This window comes from Gymnoscopelus microlampas (genome assembly GCF_963454915.1).
Source record: "Gymnoscopelus microlampas genome assembly, chromosome: 2".
Lineage (NCBI taxonomy): Eukaryota > Metazoa > Chordata > Actinopteri > Myctophiformes > Myctophidae > Gymnoscopelus > Gymnoscopelus microlampas.
This window is the reverse complement of record NC_139939.1, coordinates 35,018,035-35,037,099: the sequence shown is the minus strand read 5'-3', so window position 1 is coordinate 35,037,099 and position 19,065 is coordinate 35,018,035. Positions and strand designations below refer to the sequence as shown.

Here is a 19,065-nt window from a genome sequence, read left to right as displayed (position 1 = left end):
CTTCCATTAGGATATGGACGGGGTCTGAGCTGGGGAACGGCTTCCTCTTCAAATGTCCACAAGGCTAGGTTAACCAGGTTTTACCCCACGTCCGTGTTAGCCATAGAGTTAGTTATAATATATCTTGGGTGCACTGCTCCGCCCTCACCATTCATTTCAATGAAAGTTGCTAACTAGCGCATGAAGCACGCAAAAGTACCACTAATTCCTGAATTGGCTCCAATATCTGAGCCAATAGAGCAGGCGCACTAGCGTTTCGGATGATGGAAGCATGCGCAGTAGCGTTTTAACTGCGGAAGTATTGCAATCTCAGATTTGACCACCAGGCAACGGCAGCCTCACTATTCTACTGCGGTTCTGGGGGCTTGGTGCTAGCTATAGCTGACAATAGGCCGCCCAATGACTGACTCTTGGGGCAATGGGATTTGGAATGTCTAAATATACCCCACTAATTTAACGCAAGGTACAGGTACAAAGATCCGGGCGTTTACGAGGTTGACGCGTGTCAAAAACAATAACAGATCCACAAGCTAACAACGCATGGCATCGCGACGTGTTTTTTTTCAGCGACATGCATGTGTATATATTAGCCAGCCCAGCCTTATATAATATACAGTAAAGTAATTAAAGTTGCGATTGGAGACCGCGCGAGAGGTAGGTGGGCGTGAGCAGTGCAGGGAGGGCTTCCTGTTGAAAGAGAACACGTGGTTCCGTAGCTACTGCTGCTCTACTGTCAGTCAGTCAGTGTGGAGACGAACCATCTCTTTTCTTCCTCTCATTCACACCACCAGCTATCTAAGCGTTCATTCTCCATCTCCCCCCACCCCCTGTCGCTCAGTTCCACCCTCCCCTTTCTCTACCGCTGACAACCAGGAGGACGTGTGTGTGTGTGGAGTGTGTGCACATCACATCGCATCCACCATCTCCTTGTTCGGGTCATGACGCTCGAAGCGATCCGCTACCGGGCCGGATCCCTGCAGATCCTCAACCAGCTGCTGCTGCCGCAACAGACTGTGTTCGAAGAGGTCCGCTCGGTCCAGGACGGTTATGAGGCCATCAAGTCCATGAAGGTAAGGACGGAAGGAGCTGAGAGATGAGATCCTTTTCTTCTCCCCCTCCTCCTCCCCCCCCTCCTTTCTCCTTCTCACACTCTTTAACCCCCTCAGAATGCTGCTGCGTGTGATCTATGATGTTTGTGTCTTTATGTTGCTGTTGTTTATGACTGTCTAGTTATGGGTACATTCTTAACAGAGCTCGATCTTTTGTGCTCCTGTTGCGGGCGCAGATCATGTTCATATCGCTGGATAAATTCCCCGGACCGCCTGGGGTCGGGCTCGTTATTGACGGGCACCGTCCAGCCCGGGGGTCCCTGATTGTACAGGCGGCCTGTATTTGTTTTGAACGCATCTGTCTGCGGCACCCACTACAACCACACTACTCTGTTGGGTGTCTGTCTGTCTACTACCCAGCGCAGCGTTGCCAGGTTTTGCGAGAGAAACAAGCACCCAGGTCTATGAAAACGATTCCCAAAAGAAGCGATTAAGCTACGACGGCTATTTGAAAATAGCCGATCTACAAGAACTTGTGAGCTTGTAGATAAGCTATGTTTAAAAAAGAAAACAAGGTGATTTTGGAACATTTTAACTGACAACACAAATCTTGTATGGGGGGGTCTCTGGCACAACATATTTTCAGATGTGGGGTCTGCGGACAATATTAATTTGGGGGTCCAGGGTCCTTACCATGAAACTGTTTGAGAACCACTGGTTTAAACAACTTTAGGAAACATGCCCAAAAAACGCAACCCGCTGCACTACCAATATTTACAAGCAACTTTACAGGGAAAAGAAGCCCAACGTGGCTTATAATAAGTGGACATGGCAACACTGTCTTCTACCCCAACGGCGCGTGGATTCTCAGGCCCCGGGATGTCGAGGCTGCCTCAACCGTATCGGCTCCCAATTAATGGGCATCCCAAAAAATATGACCTGGCACGGCTGGCTGGCAGCCCATTATTCATTTATAGTTTTCGCATTATGATGTGCAAGCACGACAAGCCGAGTATCTGCACACAACCATCCACCCATGTAATGTATCGCCCCTCGTTCACTGGGAGAGATTATTGATGAATTATTAATGATCTTTACCAGGGTTTTTGTTCACGTTTTGGTCCTGCTGTTCCGTTCTTTTTCACTCCTTTACAGGATTTCTCTCGCTCCCTGTGCTGTAGCCCTTTCACGGAAAAGTGTTCTGATGATGGAATAGTATTTTCTTTTTACATTAATATTTAGTTTTTGTAAAGAACATTTTAAAATGTGCTCCCCCTGGAGTGATATTATATATCAGATATACAGCACCACACACGTTTGGTGTGTGATGTCAGAAGTGATGGAATGTACCGTAAGTAGAAAGGATGATGTCATGATAATAGTGCCTCCCGGGAGAGAGAAATGATTCTCAACCAGAGATGATATCATAGCCCTCTGCTCTGTGTGTCTGTTTCACTGCCAGTGTCTGTGTTGCTCTCAAGCCACTTATGACAACTGTTGGTTCATCATTGTTGCCTTAGTGCTTCCTTCCTAGATCTCAGTAGCGAGGATGAACACACACACACACACACACACACACACACACACACACACACACACACACACACACACACACACACACACACACACACACACACACACACACACACCCAGTATCCATGTGAAAAACAGGAAGAAAGCCACACGAAAATAGTATTAAACCACATGGGAAAGGACAACCTGACAATAAGTGACTCGTCTCTCCCCCCCTCCTCTTCTAGGTGCGAGGTGCCCCCGCCATTGCCATCGTAGGCTGTCTCAGCCTGGCGGTGGAGCTGACTGCGGGCGCTGGCGGTGATGACCCTGTGAGCTTCATCAGAGAGTCCCTGTGCCACCTGACCTCAGCCCGGCCTACCGCTGTCAACATGGGCCGCGCTGCCCGTGAGCTGATGGAGTTTGCAGAGAATGAAAGCATGGAGAAGAACTCTGAACAGCTCCGGGAGAGGTAGGAAGAGGGGGATGGATGAAGTGAAAGAGAGGCAGGGAGGGGCGTAAGTGTAAGGAAGGAATGTTGGAGGGAAAGAAGAGAGATGGGTGATGAGAGGAAAATCTTCAGAATTTAAATGTTTAAATGTGAAACTGTCTGTCAGGAACATAAATGGTGAGGAGAAAGATCACATGTTTATGAATATAGATGAGGAAAGATGGTCTTGATATAGAGAAACAAGTAGCCATGCTGTAAGTAAATGGATGCAAGTTGATGGACATTTAAGGTAGGATAAGTGGATTTTCTTTGGTTAAACTAAGTGTTAAATAGCTCAATATTCTGATCGAACTCATTGCTATAGAGTTTGTTTGTTCAGCAACAGGAGTCTCCATGTCTCTCCAGCTCTTTAAAAACAGAAAATGCATTTTCAGTTCAGGATACCAATTTTATCCAATCAGGATGGAGAACTCAGACAGGATACAGGTTAAACAAGTGAAATTGTTGGGAGTGATGACGCAAATAAATGAGCAGACAAAATTGGAACTGTAACACCGTAAAAATGAAGCTGAGGAATGGGTACTCTCTCCTGACTGGCTGAAATTGTCACCTACCTGAAAATGTATTTTCTGTTTATCAAAGACCTGGAGAGACAGGGATACTCCTGTTACTGAACAAACACTCTATATAGCAATGAATACTATCAGATTATAGTGCTTTAACCTTTTAACAAAAACCTTTGGTTTTGTTTTAACAAAAAAATATCACTTACCCTATCTTAACAAAAAAAAAACACCCTACCTTTAGTCCACAGTAACACACAAAACGTCTTCCCACAGTGTAATTGCCTGGATCGAAGATATGCTGGAACGTGATGTCAATGACAACAGGAAGATTGGTAACTATGGTGCCCAGCACATCCTGTCTGGCGTCCCCAGGGATTCTGTAACCATCCTCACACACTGCAACACTGGCTCGCTCGCTACCGCCGGATACGGGACAGCATTGGGTGAGGCTGGATGAGTGTGAGAGTGCATGCATATGTACATGTGCATGGGAAATATCACCTGTTGCAACTATTGAATGACGGTCTGTGATTTATTCCATTAAAGTACTTCACTCCCAAAAATATCAATTTCTTACTCAGTGATTACTTGAATTCATGGAGAATTCATGGTGAATTAAGAATGACATGTATTTGAACATTTCAAATGCACAGTGAAGAAAAGTGAAGCCTGATAAACTACTGCTGTAAGTGAAGACAGTGTGCGGGACTTCCATTTTTTCCTGTTGCACTGGTTGCCTGCTCCTACGCACCTGTCCCAGTAGGTGTGCAAAAGGACCTTTCTCTACAAAAAAACCTGTGTAGGCTTCGACATGAACAAACGGTATCGTTAAGACACACAAATATACAAACGGAGGCATTTTACACTTTACATCCTCAGCAGTGATCAAGTCAAGTCAAACATAAGCATGAACTTTTAGATGAAGGCCGATGCACACTTCAAAGGTTGGTAACAGGTGCGTAGAACAAAAAGTGCAAATGTTTAGAAGGGGATCTCTGATTATAAAATCAGAGAAAGAGGTCCTGCACACTGTCTGGAACTCCAGAAACATCGACTTCATTAAGAGCAACATTTTTTGCAAACATAAGCATGAAAAATTTCCACCACTTATTCCTTTGACTTTAATAGGGACATATTTTAGAATAACAAATAACCTGTGTGTGCACCTGTGGGCCCACATCAATGTGAAGGAGAGAGAGATTGTTGAGACACTGATTAGATCTTTGTCTTGATGAAGACATGAGTCAAAACATTGGCAGTAGCCCAAATGTTTTTTTTTGGCTGGAGTTTGTTACAGTTTTTTTCCCCCTTTAATTGATGCACCAGTAACCAAGACCTGTGGGTGTGTTACAGGTGTGGTGCGTAGCCTACATGCACTGGGCAGGCTGAAGCGTGTATACTGTACAGAGACCAGGCCATACAACCAAGGCGCCAGACTGACGGCTTACGAGGCTGTGGCCGAAGGATTCCCTGCTACACTTATTACAGACAGCATGGCCGCCCTTACCATGAGAGAGAGGGGCATCACAGGTATCTTGTTCCCTCTATTCTCTTCACCTTATTTTCCCAGTTTTTCTTTTTCTTTTACACCATTCTCACATCTCTCTCCTTCAACCAACCTGTGCTTTTCTTTTTCTCTCAGCCGTGGTGGTGGGGGCTGACAGGGTTGTTGCCAATGGTGACACAGCCAACAAGGTGGGCACATACCAGTTGGCCATCACTGCTAAGCACCATGGGATTCCTTTCTATGTGGCAGCACCCAGCACGTCCTGTGACTTGAGTCTGGAGAGTGGCAGGGACATCGTTATTGAAGTGCGCCCCCCTGAGGAGCTCACCAGCATCAATGGAATCCCCATTGCTGCTCCAGGTATAAAGAGTGTTGTGGATAGTGAGTTTGTGAGATTTTTATGTCATGGTGTCAAAAGGGCCAGCAGTCTACAAAAAGGTTTGACTATATCTCTGTCGCCATAAAAGTACACCAGATGTAAGTACATTAGCACCTTGGTGCTTCATTCACATACTGCACAAATAGTAACTTGATATCCATACCTACAGGTGATGAGATTAGATGAGATGAGATTAGATCAGATTACTTTTATTGTCCTCGGAGAGGAAAGAGTTGGAGTAGGGTAATTTTTTGCCTCTGTGTCTTGTTTTTTTTTTGTCTCAAAAATGTCATCAGAATCCATTCACCAACCAGATAAGCAAAGTAAAAAAGAAGTTAAATGGAAGGGGTTACTTTCACCATAGTATCTCATTCAGTTTGTGATAATGACAACATGGTCATGGTGGGTTTCACATCTTTACCTTTTCTCTTTCATGTGTCCGTGCATAAAATGTAGCCTATAAAAAGTTATATGAAATTAGAGCTATGTGAAAAGATATGCTAAGTACCCGCAACCAAAATGCATACAGAGGACAGGAGGTACTGTAGCAGGAAAAATACGTACTTCTTGGGTGAGAGCTGATTGAGCAGTGTCATGTGATCCCTAATTAGACAAGGCTGAGAGAAGAGGTGCTCTGTGACATCACTGTAATTAAAACACACTTGTTTAATGAGACCACAGGCCCCTTGGGGGGGGGGGGGGGTGTGTGTGTGTGTGTGTGTGTGTGTGTGTGTGTGTGTGTGCGCGCGCTATTACTGTACTTGTCATGATTGTGTAAAGTGTGTGTGGCTCATATGAGTCATTCTATAATGATTCTGCTCTGCAGGTATTGAGGTGTGGAACCCAGCGTTTGATGTGACCCCCCATCAGCTAATCACAGGAGGAATCATCACAGAGTTAGGAGTCTTCCTGCCCTCCGAGCTTCAGGCAGCACTCACTGGCCGCCTCACCGCTCTCTAGTCCCACTCAGCCTCCCCTGCTGGTCCACGTGCGCTACTGCACCTTAAAGTGATCAAACTTCCCCCACTCATAGTCCCTCACAGAGCTCACACACACAGACATGGCGGTGATGGAAATCATGTTACCGTAGTACAGTGGTTCTCAATCTTTATAATTTCAAGGACCCCATGGTCCCGTACGGGTCCATTTGGCTGAGTTACAAACCTGTTACAAACCTGTAAGCGTCCCTGTCAAGGTACCCTGAGGGTCCCTGGACCCCACTTTGAGAACCACTGCCGTAGTAGTGCTACTTTACTACCATTGGTGAGTCATTGTTACATGTCCATGCACAGATATCAGTTGCGCACATATAAAAATCACATTTGACAGTCTTACACGCACACACACACACACACACACATCCACACTGCAGGGACTCAAGCAGAGACACAAGTACACTATTTTAACTTTCCTCTCCTCTTCCCTTCTTTTTTTTCTATGGTCTCTTCCGCTCTCATCACATACCAAGGCAATGCTCATTCTGTCTCATTATCTCTGTCTTTCTCTCATGCTTTCACTCAATGGCTTCTGCAATGATGGATAGTGCTCAGCTTGACGCATTCCCAATTTATAATTACATGAAACCCCGGCAAAGAATTGCGATAGTCCTCACTGTGGGCATTTACGGCTACAGACGTGAATCTCTATTTCTTACAAAAGTTTCCAGAGTTATGGTGTCGTGTGCAAAAACAGACGTTGTACATCAGCTTTAGATCTGCAATTTTTGGTACCCGACACGTCATATGACGGAGTGTAAATTAAGCATTCAAAGTCATGATTCTGAACACTCATGGTGCTTAAAGTGAGACTTAAGTGCTGCTATTTACTTGTAAATATATATAACCTTAAATGCTAGTGTGTACATATGTACAAAACTAACCCCTAAATACTTAACGGTAGCATAATTCTAACCAAAATGTTTAATCCTTTGAATTAAAAAAGAAAATGTTACATTAACATTTGTTTTAATTTTCTTTTATGTAAAACCTTTATAAAATAATTGTTAGCTTGTAGATTTGGGCAGCCGGAATTATAATCATATAATGAATTGTATTTCATTCCCACAATGTAATACTTAATCCAAAATTTGGGACACCCAAGTGGTAATTTCTTGATCAGTCCACCTTGGTCAGCTGAAGCCTATCATGAAATGTGGCGATATTTACCTGACATTTGTATCTTGTTGTTCCATATCATATTTTGCCATTCCATATAAATGTCCAACACTACAAAACGGAACAAAACATGACACAAAACCTAAATTGGGTTATTTTCACCATTGACAGCTTCTGAAATGTCAATTTTTATCTACTGTATTGTATTTCTGTAATAAGAGACATAGGTATTTAGACTGGTGGGATTATTTCCATTCTGAACAGTCTGCCAGTAGATAGCTCTGTGACTGTATCTGGAAATGCTTTATGGCAAAATTATTATCTGTCAGAATAATGGTAATACTGATTGATTTGTGGATGTTTTTGATACAGCAGCGGGGAAGCCATGCTATAGCTAAGCAGTCACTTATTGTCTTGGTGATCTGCTTTGCATATGATTGACTTCTTTTTTGGATTGTTAAGTCTCTCAGACTCATTTGTCATCTTATCGGAGATTGACCATAAGCCCAATAGTATATGAAACCAGAGACCGAGTTCACGAAGAGAACCAAACTGGGTCCATAGAGTAGCTTGTCTGGTATAGGTCTTGAGGTGATGTGACCTGACCAGGTCACATCACAGTTCTCCTTAACAGTTCTCCTTTTCTGAGGCTTTATGCATACAGATCCAAATGTCTGTACGAGACATGCTTACTCGCTGTACTGAATGTCCAAGGCCCAGACTGGGGGCCCGCACTGCTCACTGCCTTACATAACCAGCAAGAACAGCACTAATGAATTTCACAACATGGACTTCAGCTAGCTAGCAGCTAACACTGCACATTGCAGTGTGGTTCTGTCTGAACTACCACACAAACAGGAGAGACAGTCCTTCCAATTTTAGCCTACCTACCATCTTACCACACCTCTCTTAATAACTACACATCCTCCCCTTGTGGATTTTGACTGTTCAAAGGGGCATCAGCATCAAAAACCTGTATTAATATTCCAAGTGTTTTGTCATGTTCTAAGCCACCCCCAGGACCACTGCGGGGTCCAGAAAACACTCTAGATAGAAGCTTGATGTAAAAAAAAAAAAAGGAAGAAGAATCTTTGAATTCTAGAATTCAAAGATGCATTGTAAGTGTCATTGTCTGTCCCATATATTTGAATTGCGGTAAAAGAGAATCATTTAATCTTCCTCACCTCTTCCGCCCTCAACCTAAAATCTCCTCCTCTTTCTCTCAAGTCTGTCCTGTTACTCATCGCCCTCCTTTCACAACGATGCTGTTAAATCACACACAAGGGTAGAATACACTTGTGTGTTGTGTTTAAGTTTGTTTTTAGTTTATTTTTTAAATATTATTTGTAAGAAATTTAAGAGAACCGGGGGAAGTTGGGAGTAAGGAATATGTAGCAACTGTTTGCCCATCAGACGTGCAAATTATTTCTCTCTAAAGATAATAGAGGTACAAATTTTTGTTTTTCTTAAGTCATGACGATAACTATTTGACTGTGATCTGTTTTCTTTTATTTCATTGTGATCATAGTGATTAAGCTGTTTAGTACGACACACTGGGGAGGCCTCCTCAACCATACACACTACCTCTCCATCTGCCCACACAAACACATGAGCTTTCAAGTCACACAGACTTCAAACACATATCTGCAGGTTATAGAATCATGGTCTGTGTCCGAAATCACTCTAATTCACTACTCTCTGCTCCATGTTTTTCCACAACTGAATACATTTATTTACATCATGTACGCCTTGAATGACGTTTGGTGGACATTCCTGCATTGTAAAATGTAATCAAGCTGCCTAAAATGATCCTTATTAAGTAGAGTACACAGGCGTGTGCTTACCCTTTTTGTATCCTGGTGTAGTCAGTACTATAATGAAAAGGAAGGAGGTGAGGGTGTCTCCTTGCAGCACTCTGGTTTGGATGTTGTTGTTGCTGTTACAGTCCGGCGTTATCACTTTGGCTCTCGTTCCTGTGTACATGAGCAGCCATCAGCTGGGTGAAGCTTGTCGTCAATGCCCTCGGGGAGGTCAAAGTTTCAAAGTGCTGCACATCTGGTATATCCAGAGCTTATATACAGACGTGGCCGACAGGACATTTTCCCGAGCTGAAATCATGTAGCGCCTGCTCTTGCTCGTGGTCGCCATGGCTACTAGTGGTTGGAACCTTGTCCTGATACAAGAATGTTGTAATGAAATCGGCTTGTCTCTTCGTCTCCACAAACACTATTGTACTCTCAGTTACAGTGGTCTTGAGGAGGTCAAGTAGTTCTCTCTTTGAGAACTTGGCGACCTCAGTCAACATGCTCCACATCACTGCAGGCTCTGCCCGATGTGATACCAGAGTGGAGACTAGTCGACACCAACTCCTCCTGAATCGCTGCCCTCCACACCCTCCTGTCTAGCATCAGGGTCTTGAGTTCTGCAGTGTTGTTAGCTGCTCCACTGTCGTGCTGCAGTGTGTCAAGTAGGTGGTGCGCCTCTTTCCCCTCCTAGCTGTGCCTTGGGTTGACTCCCACACTACAGTGTCAGTTTACTCGCTACCAGTTCGGGGGGTGTGACAGTGTCTTGCCATCACACCCACAGCCAGGAATAAGTCGTTTTCAGGTCAGCTTGCCAGCCTTTGGATGTCCTCAGGGTAGACCAGTCTGACGCTACTTCCTGGAGTCCTGCACAACACGTTGCATCCCTTCAGGTGTCCTGGGCACTCGGGAGGGGGGCCGTTAGTGTTTAAGTGTCACTTAAATACATTAAAGTATTAAATACTTTGTTGTGTTCTGGATATAGAGCTGACTGCCCAAGTGTTCTCCCATTAAAGAGGATGACACCAAGAAGCAAGTTTACTGATTTATTCCTCCATTCATCATGTACTCTCTATCCATAGGAAGTGTGGATGTGGCTTTTTGTGACATGGGAGGCTGGACATCAAACCCATAACGCTGAGGATGTCTTTCTCTGTTGGGACATTCCTTGGGCTGTGCTGCTCCATTGGCCCCAGACTGTCCATTTGTTTGATCTTCCACTTGCATATCAAACACAGGTAGTCGGCTTTCCAGCTCGAAAGACCATATGGCATATGGTGACCTTCTGATTACCAGACAGCCTATTTAACTACTCAGCAACAGCTGCCCCACTGTACTGATGCCACTGTACACAACAACAGGGTGCACACATGTCCCATGGGCAAACTTCCTGGCCTCCATGTAGATCTGGTTGAGCAGTTCTTTAGTGGGAGCCATGATCATGACCTCGGGTTCCTGCATCTCACTGCGCTGACTGGCTGTCTGTCATCAAGCTGCTAGAAATTTGCAGCTTGAAGGCAGATGTTTTGCCTGATCCAGTCTTGGCACAAGCCATGAGGTTTCTGCCCACTGTGCTGATGGGGATGCCATGCTTCCGCACTGGAGTTGGCTTCACATAGCCGGTCTTGCTCATATTCCTTTTCAGGGGCCCGCAGAGTTCTGCCTCTTCAAAATACATGATGGCCATCAGTGGGTTGCTGGCCATCTTTGCCATGGTATCCTCCTCCAGAACCGTCTCTTCCACCTTCTTGACAGAAGCTCCTCTTCCTCCACGACCACCTTCTACACCCTATATAGGATGTTATATGTATGGAACTAAATAGTGAACTCATCGGCAGAATTGAAAAACAATTTGGACACTACCTGGGTCACCATTAATGACATTATTGCTGTCACGAGGCAAATCATCTTCATTTTTCTTTTAGTACATTGCATAATGATATGTAGGTTGAGCGATAGTGATCATTGGTTGTACACTACTTTACATGCTGCATTGTGGGATAAGATTAGTCCACTACTAAATTATTTGTCATTGTCTTTTCTTGTTTTATATTTTATAGTTGTTTATACTCTGATTTGTTTATCATTTTACTAAAAATTCCAATAAAAAAAAAAAGATTAGTCCACTACTGTATATAGGGTATAATTATTATCACTATACATTGACACTACTTCAAATTCGTGTAATCACTGTAGTGCAATATATAGTGAGTTGGTAGCAGTTGAGGGTTGCCCTATTTCCCATGGCAACTTTACTTTCTTACTTAGGCCTTTAAATTAGCTGAGGAACATAGGCCATGGGTGAAACTCCTCCAGCCTCTCCAGTCTTGTGGCCTCCGATCCAGTTGTTGCCATGACAGCCCCTGCGCCTTCGTCTCCTGTTCTTTGGTCCTTCTCCAGGAGGCTCTAGGCCTTCCTCTCTTCCTCCTGCCTTGCGGGGTCCATGTTAGAGCATGTTTTGTTATTGAACTATTTTGTCTTCTAAGTGTGTGGCTTATCCAGTTCCATTTCCTCCTCCTGATATGGATGTCTATTGTTTTGTGAGGTCCCACAAGTTGGCATTGGAGATGGTGTTGGGCCAGTAGACTCCTATGAGGCGTTGGAGGCAGCGGTTGAGGAATGTCTGTAGTTTATTGAGTATGTTGGTGGTTATCTTCCAGTAGGGTGAATTTGACATTAGAATTAAAGATTTGCAGTTTGGTCCACGGTAATTATGCTTCCAGGGTATGTAAAGCTTGCTACCTCCTCTAGTTGGTTTTGGTCCAGGATTATTGGGGAGTTGTTCCTCTTGTTAATTCGCATTATTTCGGTTTTGATTAGTTGATTTTGAGCTCAAGCAAAGCAGCTGTCGTCTCTAGTTTGTGGGATATTTCCTGCATCTGTTGGTGTGTGTGTGTGGGTTACATGTCGGCTTTCCGACATGTCGCCTTTCCGACGGTTACTAACCCTGTACCTAACCCTAACCGCACGCGGAAGCCACGTAGTCGGAGTAGTGGGATGTCGGAATGGAAGGCGGTTACCGTGTGTGTGCTAGGAGTGCTAAGTCTAGGTCTTCTAGCTGTTCAGTCAGGCTCCACTGTATGCCGTGTTTTTAGAGACTCGGAAGCAACTTCTCTTGTTCGCAATTCACACATTAGATTGATCTGTCCATAAACACAATTGAACGTCCTCTTTCTCTATTCAGAGCGCACTCTCTATCTCTGATGAGCAAAACATGCACCAGCTGACATAAAGAAGTGTGAGCTAGCGCGAGAAAGTGATTAAAAGATCTTTGTTTCAATCTAGTCCGGGTTAGTCTCAATACATGATAGGCGACACTACATATCAGTACAGTTTAGTGTGTTTCAGATATAAAACAAGTCCTTATACTGTACATTGTTTTTTTCACGCCTATTTTGCATAGTGACTGACGCACACTTTAAACCCGTAATGGTGACCCCACCACACACACTGTTGTACGTTTTAATTTTTCGGGCAAGTGAACATGATCTTTGCGCAAGTAGAACAAGACCTACCTTAGTGTCAGATGTGCTATGTTGATGAATTGAATACATAGGACCACAATGGAAAAAAAGTCCCCAGGACTTTTTTGTGTTATCCTTTTAGCCTTAATGTCTGACTGTACCTCGTGCTGTTTACATTTCTGACTAATAAAGTGTTCAATCAATCAATCAATCAAAACCGCTGCTTAGTAGGGAGTGATTTCGGACAAAGCCCATGATCATCATTATTAACCACATGAGCCCTAGCGTCCCTATGCATTGAGGTTGTTCATCAGCTATTTTCGGCAAAGAGATTTGGTGTAGTGGGGAAAAAAGGGACCATTTACAGACCCCTGGGAGACCTCAGTCAAAGTAATATAGGGTTTAAGTGGTTAATAAACTACAATTCTCCAGAGAGTAGTGATATCTTGTACCCAAACCTAAAGAGATGGATTTGCCAAAGTAGTTTAGATTCACGAGAGCTTATCACAACACATTATTTTAAACAATTGTATTGCCCATTTTAGCCTTTGATGTCATAGTGTAATTCATTTATTACTAATGGTGTCCTGCCAACTTCCCCTAAAAGGTACAATAAATGGCTAGTAATGAGGTGCCAAAATGATTAGTGCTGGTTGTCACTTTCTACCCACATCTGACCCAACCCACCTGCTTGTGTTCTAGCCATGGATTACTGTGACCTGGGAAAGGAGTGTTGTTCAGAGGGCCTCTTTAAGTGCAAGTATGTTGTTCTTCTTGATAATCATTTGATCTGGTTTAGTTTTGTAACGTGGAGATAGTTCAAAACTGGATGTTTTTATATACATGTATATGAATATAATGCTGTAAAGTGCAGTCATGAATCAAGAGATTTCTCTTTCACGTCAGTACAATAAAGAGGGAATAAAGCCACTGTGATCCAAATTGTCTTTATTTCTCCTGAGGTGGTTACTTGTCCCCTTTTTTCATTTTTTTACCCAACTCTTTACTTTACCAGTTGTATTATACTTTATTTTGCGTAACAGTACTTTTTAATAAGCAGTTGTGGAAGAAGTACTCTCATTACTTAAGTAAAAGTTTCAATATCACAATAGAAATAGTAGAAATACTCTTTCACAAGTAAGAGTTCAGTATTCAAATGTTACTTGATTAAAAGTACAAAAGTATCGGCATCAAAATGTACTTAAAAGTACCGAAAGTTCCATTTCACATGTTTTCAAATGTATTAATGTATACAAATGTTTTGAAAATAGCAGATCGACAAGCTCACAAGTTGTGAGATCGGCTATTTTCAAATAGCCTGTGTGTGTGTGTGTGTGTGTGTGTGTGTGTGTGTGTGTGTGTGTGTGTGTGTGTGTGTGTGTGTGTGTGTGTGTGTGTGTGTGTGTGTGTGTGTGTGTGTGTGTGTGTGTGTGTGTGTGTGTGTGTATGTATGTATGTATGTATGTATGTATATATACATACATACAGTGTTGGGAAGTAACTAAAGTAATATGTAACTTAAAGTAATATTATTACCTTTTCCTAGTAACGTAACTAATTACTTTCACGTTTTGAGTAATAATATTACCTTTACTTTTTTCAAAAAGTAACTTATTACTTTTTTTCACGAGCCTCGGTGGTACTCTGGGTTTGAGTGTGTTTATTTGATCCTGTGTTGTTTTTGGTCCATTGATATAATGGTAGACTGGTTGGGATCGAGTTGCTATGCAGGCTGCTTGCTGATCCGGTCTAGAGCGGATACGGAAACGTTGCACTCATGTCTGTGTGAATTATTATCAGCTGCGGAAGGGCGGGCCGCCCTTAAACCGGATCAAACAGTGTTGCCATGTCTGCTTATTATAAGCGACTTGTTAACCGATGAAGATGCGCCGTAAGCTTGTAGGTCGGCTATTTTCTATATATATATATATATATATATATATATATATATATATATATATATATATATATATTAGAATACATTTGTTTACAAAGAAATTAAGCACTTTATGAAGAGGTTTTGTTGTTTAGTTGGTTGCTGTCAAATAAAAGGTTTTTGAGAGGCTGGCTGTAAGTGGGTCCACCAGCATATTGTCCAATGCCCACTTAACCGTAGGCTTAGTCCATAGGCCTAGCTGTAGGCTGCTATGAAGTGGTCAAGTGGAACACACTTTTGATTTCTTTTCCTGATATGTTGTTTTGTGTCCTGAATGATGCACTAAATATCAGTCAGTCAGAATGATTGTTTTGAAGTTTACATTTCCTACACCCACGAACCACGATGATATGTGTTGCTATGGGAGCCTTTTTATTTTATTAGAATTCATTTTGTTTACAAAGAAATGAAGCACTTTATGAAGAGGTTTTGTTGTTTAACTGTTTTGTTTAACCTAGTACATAGGCCTAGCCCACGATGATATGTGTTGCTATGGGACCATTTTTATTTTTGTATTTTATTAGAATACATTTTGTTTACAAAGAAATATAGCAGTTTATGAAGATGTTTTTATCTATGTTTGTTTAGTTTATGTTTGGAGCTTTAATAAACAACAGAAGTTGTTCAAAGATTGTGTCTCATGATGAGTCATTATCTGTTTGAGCCCAGGTGTTTGAATTTGAATATTTTATTAGGCAAAAAATACATTAAATACATTTAAAATACTTGTTTCCATTGAGGTCCTTAGTATTCAATTCATAGTCGTCAAATGGTTTTCATTTAGTCTGTAAGTTATGAATTCATACACTGTAAAAGTCTTAGTGTTAATATAATTCAAATGAGTGTACAATGAGGATTTTACAATGTAGGCTGCAGAAAAGAGAAAAAAAACAACTGCTAATGTTGAAAATGCAAAGTTAGACTTTTGGGGAGAAAGGATGCAAATTACTGGGGGCGAGAAAAAAAAAGTAACTAAAGTAATAAGTAACTAGGTACTTTTGGCAGGGAGTAATAAGTAAAGTAACTACATTACTTTTTAAACAAGTAATATGTAATAAGTAACATATTACTATGTTTTAGTAACTATCCCAACACTGTATATATATATATACACACACACCAAATGGACCTGTTAGGGTTTGTACACTCTCAGAGTTAAATTGACATAGATTTTACAATATAAATTGCGGTCCAAGTGATAGAAATGCCATTAAATGGGGGTCTGTAGCCGCCCTAATGCATGTCAAACTGGGGGCCCTTGAAATTAAAATGGTTGAGAATCACTGCTAGAGCCGTAAAAAATCTTCTCTTATGGGGGACCCTGGCTTATCTTTTGAAATGGGGGTCTGCAGGCTAATAAGTGTCAATTTGGGGGTCCTTGACATGAAAATGTTTGAGAACCACTGCTTTATGTAACGTGACTCAAACCCACCGAATGTGTCAGTTCCCATGCTGTCCTGACGGTGGCCCCAGCGTTACAGAGAGCGTTTAGGAGCAAGATGAAGACTATCTGTATCCGGGTCACAAGGAACCACGCAGCTTCATTTCCAAATAAACATGGCGCAAGGTAAACAGAAGTTCAAATCTCAGCGCCCTGGAACATCAAAGAAACCCACACAAAACAAACAGAAAGGACCCAAGAAAGGAGGTATGTATTAAATAGCTTTGATTAAAAGAAAAAATCTTCCATTGATAAAGGGGCAAGATATAAAACAAGAAATATATGAACAATCGCAAACGTGTGTGGCTGCAACCATTACGGTTCAAATGGAGGCTGGCTGGGGTGGTTGAGTTGCTTGAATTAACCGTTTTGTAAGTGGTAATTGTAAAAAAAAAAAAAAAAAAAAACACCGTACACCGTAAACTGTCTTCACTTCAAAGGAAAATAATGTTTAACAACGTTTCGTATTTCAACATACCAGTGATAGGTCTTTGTCTTTGACCGAAACGTGATAACTAACTAAAAGTTTTCTTTAATATAAGCGAAAGTGAAAACATTGTGCGGGTGATTATTTTGTATTCCATAAACGTCCAAAATTTCAAAAGAAAAAGCTTCACCTGGGAAGCCAGAGTACCCATTGTAACGGTCTGTCCGTAGTGTCTGTCCATGTTATGCCCATATATGGAGATCTCTATATCTGTCTGTCCTTGTCCCTTTTATGCCTATATATGGAGACTCCTGATATCAGTATATTGCCATATGGGAATGCCCACACAGGCATATCAGGGGATCAGCGGTTCTGGAAAGACCTTGTGCAGTGGTAGACAGTCTGTGGAGAAACTGTGCCAACTGACTGTGAAAAGTAGAATAACTACTGGTAAATATTCAAACGGCAGGTGTGGGGGGTTATCCAAATCAAGCTTAGGCTTACTAACTCTGTCTGACTCGATGCTGGGCACTGCACGCCAATGTTTTGTATTGTGTTTTATGTATTATATGTATTACTGATGAATTGAGTATAACGGAAACAAGTCCCCTGGGGCTTTTTGTGTTATCCTTTTGGCATAACCGTTGATTGTACTACTTGTACGGTTAACAATTGTGTTAAAGTATTCAACTTAATCAATCAAACCTAAGAAGGCTAGTAACCATAGACTGGTATGTGGTACCTCACTGGACCCATCTGCTAACGTCCATTTCCTGCTGTTTCAGCATTCTGTCAAGCTTTGTGTCCACATATATGGATATAATTCAATCGCAAGACAGATTTTTACCCAAATTGTGCTTCTACTCAACAGGGAGGAAAATTGCACCTAAAAAGACAGTTGTAGTCCAGCAACAGAAACTGAAGAAGGTAAGAAAGTGACAGGCAAAGGATCCAGTCAAAGTTTGAAAACTAATATCAGACTGGATAAATGACTCCTCATACATAACATGTCCACCTCTGTTCTTCCTTCAAGGTCCTCGAAGTAGCCATCAGGAAAAACATTGAGCATGAGATAACTCAGAAGGCCAGTGCCAGCCTCCATAAGCGCCTCAGTGTACTCAAACAACCAGACATTAAGGCCCCCCCTGGCCCTGGAGCCCACCGTCCAGCTACCAGCTCCAAATAAGATTGGATACACAAACTGCTCACCTAGCAGACATGAGTAGAATGGTATTGAAAATGCTAAGTGCAAGTGCCTGAGTCATGATCACCTATTTTATCATCCAATAAGATGTTTCTTCACTTTATTCCCTGTATGCCCTGCTGTAAGATGACTACAAGTGTAAAGGGGCATGAAACCCTAGGCTGATTTTGTAGTTTGTTTTCCTGTACACGTTAAACACTACATAAGGGTGGAAATATGGCAGGCTAGTAAGCAACACAGCTGCAGGTAATAAAATTAATAATGGATGTGTTATATTTAGGTGTTCCAATGTGCAAGCCAAGCATAGATAGCAGTAAAAAAGTATTGCCAACAGGGGGCGCCGTCCGGAACAATTTTGGAAGTGGGAGGTCAGTAGAGAGGGGGGGGAATTACACCATGAGAGGTCCCATGAAGTTATCAATGAACCAGCTGTAGGCTGCACAACGCTTGCCATTATTGTTGTTAGATTTACGTGTGCCAATCTGCATGCACAATCAGGCTGGTGCCATAGTAATGGTGGGCAAGTGGAATTTTGATTGTCAATGCTTACACTGGAACACCTAAATTTAACACACCCATTATTAATTGTATTAGCTGCTGCTGCTTTACTTACATACATGTACTGTAAGATCAGGCTTATGCAACCTGTCATGTTTTACCCGTATGTGGTTTTTAACCTGAACCGGAAAACAAACTACAAAAATCAGTCGAGGGCTTCTTGCCCCTAAGTTCATTGATGGACAGAGACGGGCTAGGATTTGCCTTTCTTTCACTTGGCCTTGGACTGTGAGATGATGCCACTTCACCAGAGGGCACCACATGGCTGATGAAACTTAAAGGAACCATATGAAGATTTTGACCTGTTTGTTGTTTGCTTTCGCCTTGCAGAAGTGCACCTCAGTGGTCACCTCAGAATAGCTTAGTTTCACTTTTGTGATCTTTTTAAAGGTGGCATTCTATCAACATTTGTATTTTTGCATGTAAACACTGTACAGAGAATGACCAAATGATCAAATACAAAAGTGAGATTTATATGTGCTTTTTCACTTTTCATTTACACATGCACACACTCCTCCCTGTGTTAATCGGTTATCCCTCCTTTTCTAACTAAACTTTGTTTACATCCGTTGCTGTGTATGTGAAATTTCTCAAGGTCATCGTCTGTTGGTCAAGGACTGTGACTGACCACATAATCCACTGAACAGTTTTAAAC

At 42.2% G+C, this 19,065-nt stretch overlaps 3 protein-coding genes across 4 annotated transcripts in view; 2 read left to right on the top strand and 1 right to left on the bottom strand.

Moving 5' to 3' along the window:
- LOC311034037 (regulator of G-protein signaling 5) overlaps positions 1–19,065 on the bottom strand; it is a 96,245-nt gene that overhangs the window by 68,587 nt on the left and 8,593 nt on the right. The gene's annotated exons all lie outside the window — the stretch shown is intronic.
- mri1 (methylthioribose-1-phosphate isomerase 1) lies at positions 548–13,774 on the top strand. 2 transcript variants are annotated; one of them, XR_014599490.1, is made up of 7 exons: positions 548–1,070; positions 2,810–3,033; positions 3,852–4,021; positions 4,932–5,108; positions 5,221–5,445; positions 6,291–12,286; positions 12,415–13,774. XR_014599490.1 is itself a non-coding variant. In XM_084040987.1 (6 exons), exons 1-6 carry the CDS (start codon positions 939–941, stop codon positions 6,422–6,424), a joined length of 1,062 nt encoding a protein of 353 aa, XP_083897113.1. In that variant the 5' UTR covers positions 548–938; the 3' UTR covers positions 6,425–13,774. The 2 variants fall into 2 exon arrangements, 1 of the variants encoding a protein (XP_083897113.1); XM_084040987.1 differs by having other exon boundaries at positions 6,291–13,774.
- On the top strand, positions 16,310–18,882 carry cUnh19orf53 (chromosome Un C19orf53 homolog). The gene is made up of 3 exons (XM_084041803.1): positions 16,310–16,428; positions 17,520–17,575; positions 17,682–18,882. Exons 1-3 carry the CDS (start codon positions 16,338–16,340, stop codon positions 17,832–17,834), a joined length of 300 nt encoding a protein of 99 aa, XP_083897929.1. The 5' UTR covers positions 16,310–16,337; the 3' UTR covers positions 17,835–18,882.

Coding starts and splice junctions, on each gene's coding strand:
- mri1 (XM_084040987.1), top strand. CDS start 939: ATGACGCTCGAAGCGATCCGCTACCGGGCCGGATCCCTGCAGATCCTC. Junction 3,034..3,851: donor TCTGAACAGCTCCGGGAGAG/GTAGGAAGAGGG, acceptor GTCTTCCCACAG/TGTAATTGCCTGGATCGAAG. Junction 5,446..6,290: donor AATCCCCATTGCTGCTCCAG/GTATAAAGAGTG, acceptor TCTGCTCTGCAG/GTATTGAGGTGTGGAACCCA.
- cUnh19orf53 (XM_084041803.1), top strand. CDS start 16,338: ATGGCGCAAGGTAAACAGAAGTTCAAATCTCAGCGCCCTGGAACATCA. Junction 16,429..17,519: donor GAAAGGACCCAAGAAAGGAG/GTATGTATTAAA, acceptor TCTACTCAACAG/GGAGGAAAATTGCACCTAAA. Junction 17,576..17,681: donor AGCAACAGAAACTGAAGAAG/GTAAGAAAGTGA, acceptor TCTTCCTTCAAG/GTCCTCGAAGTAGCCATCAG.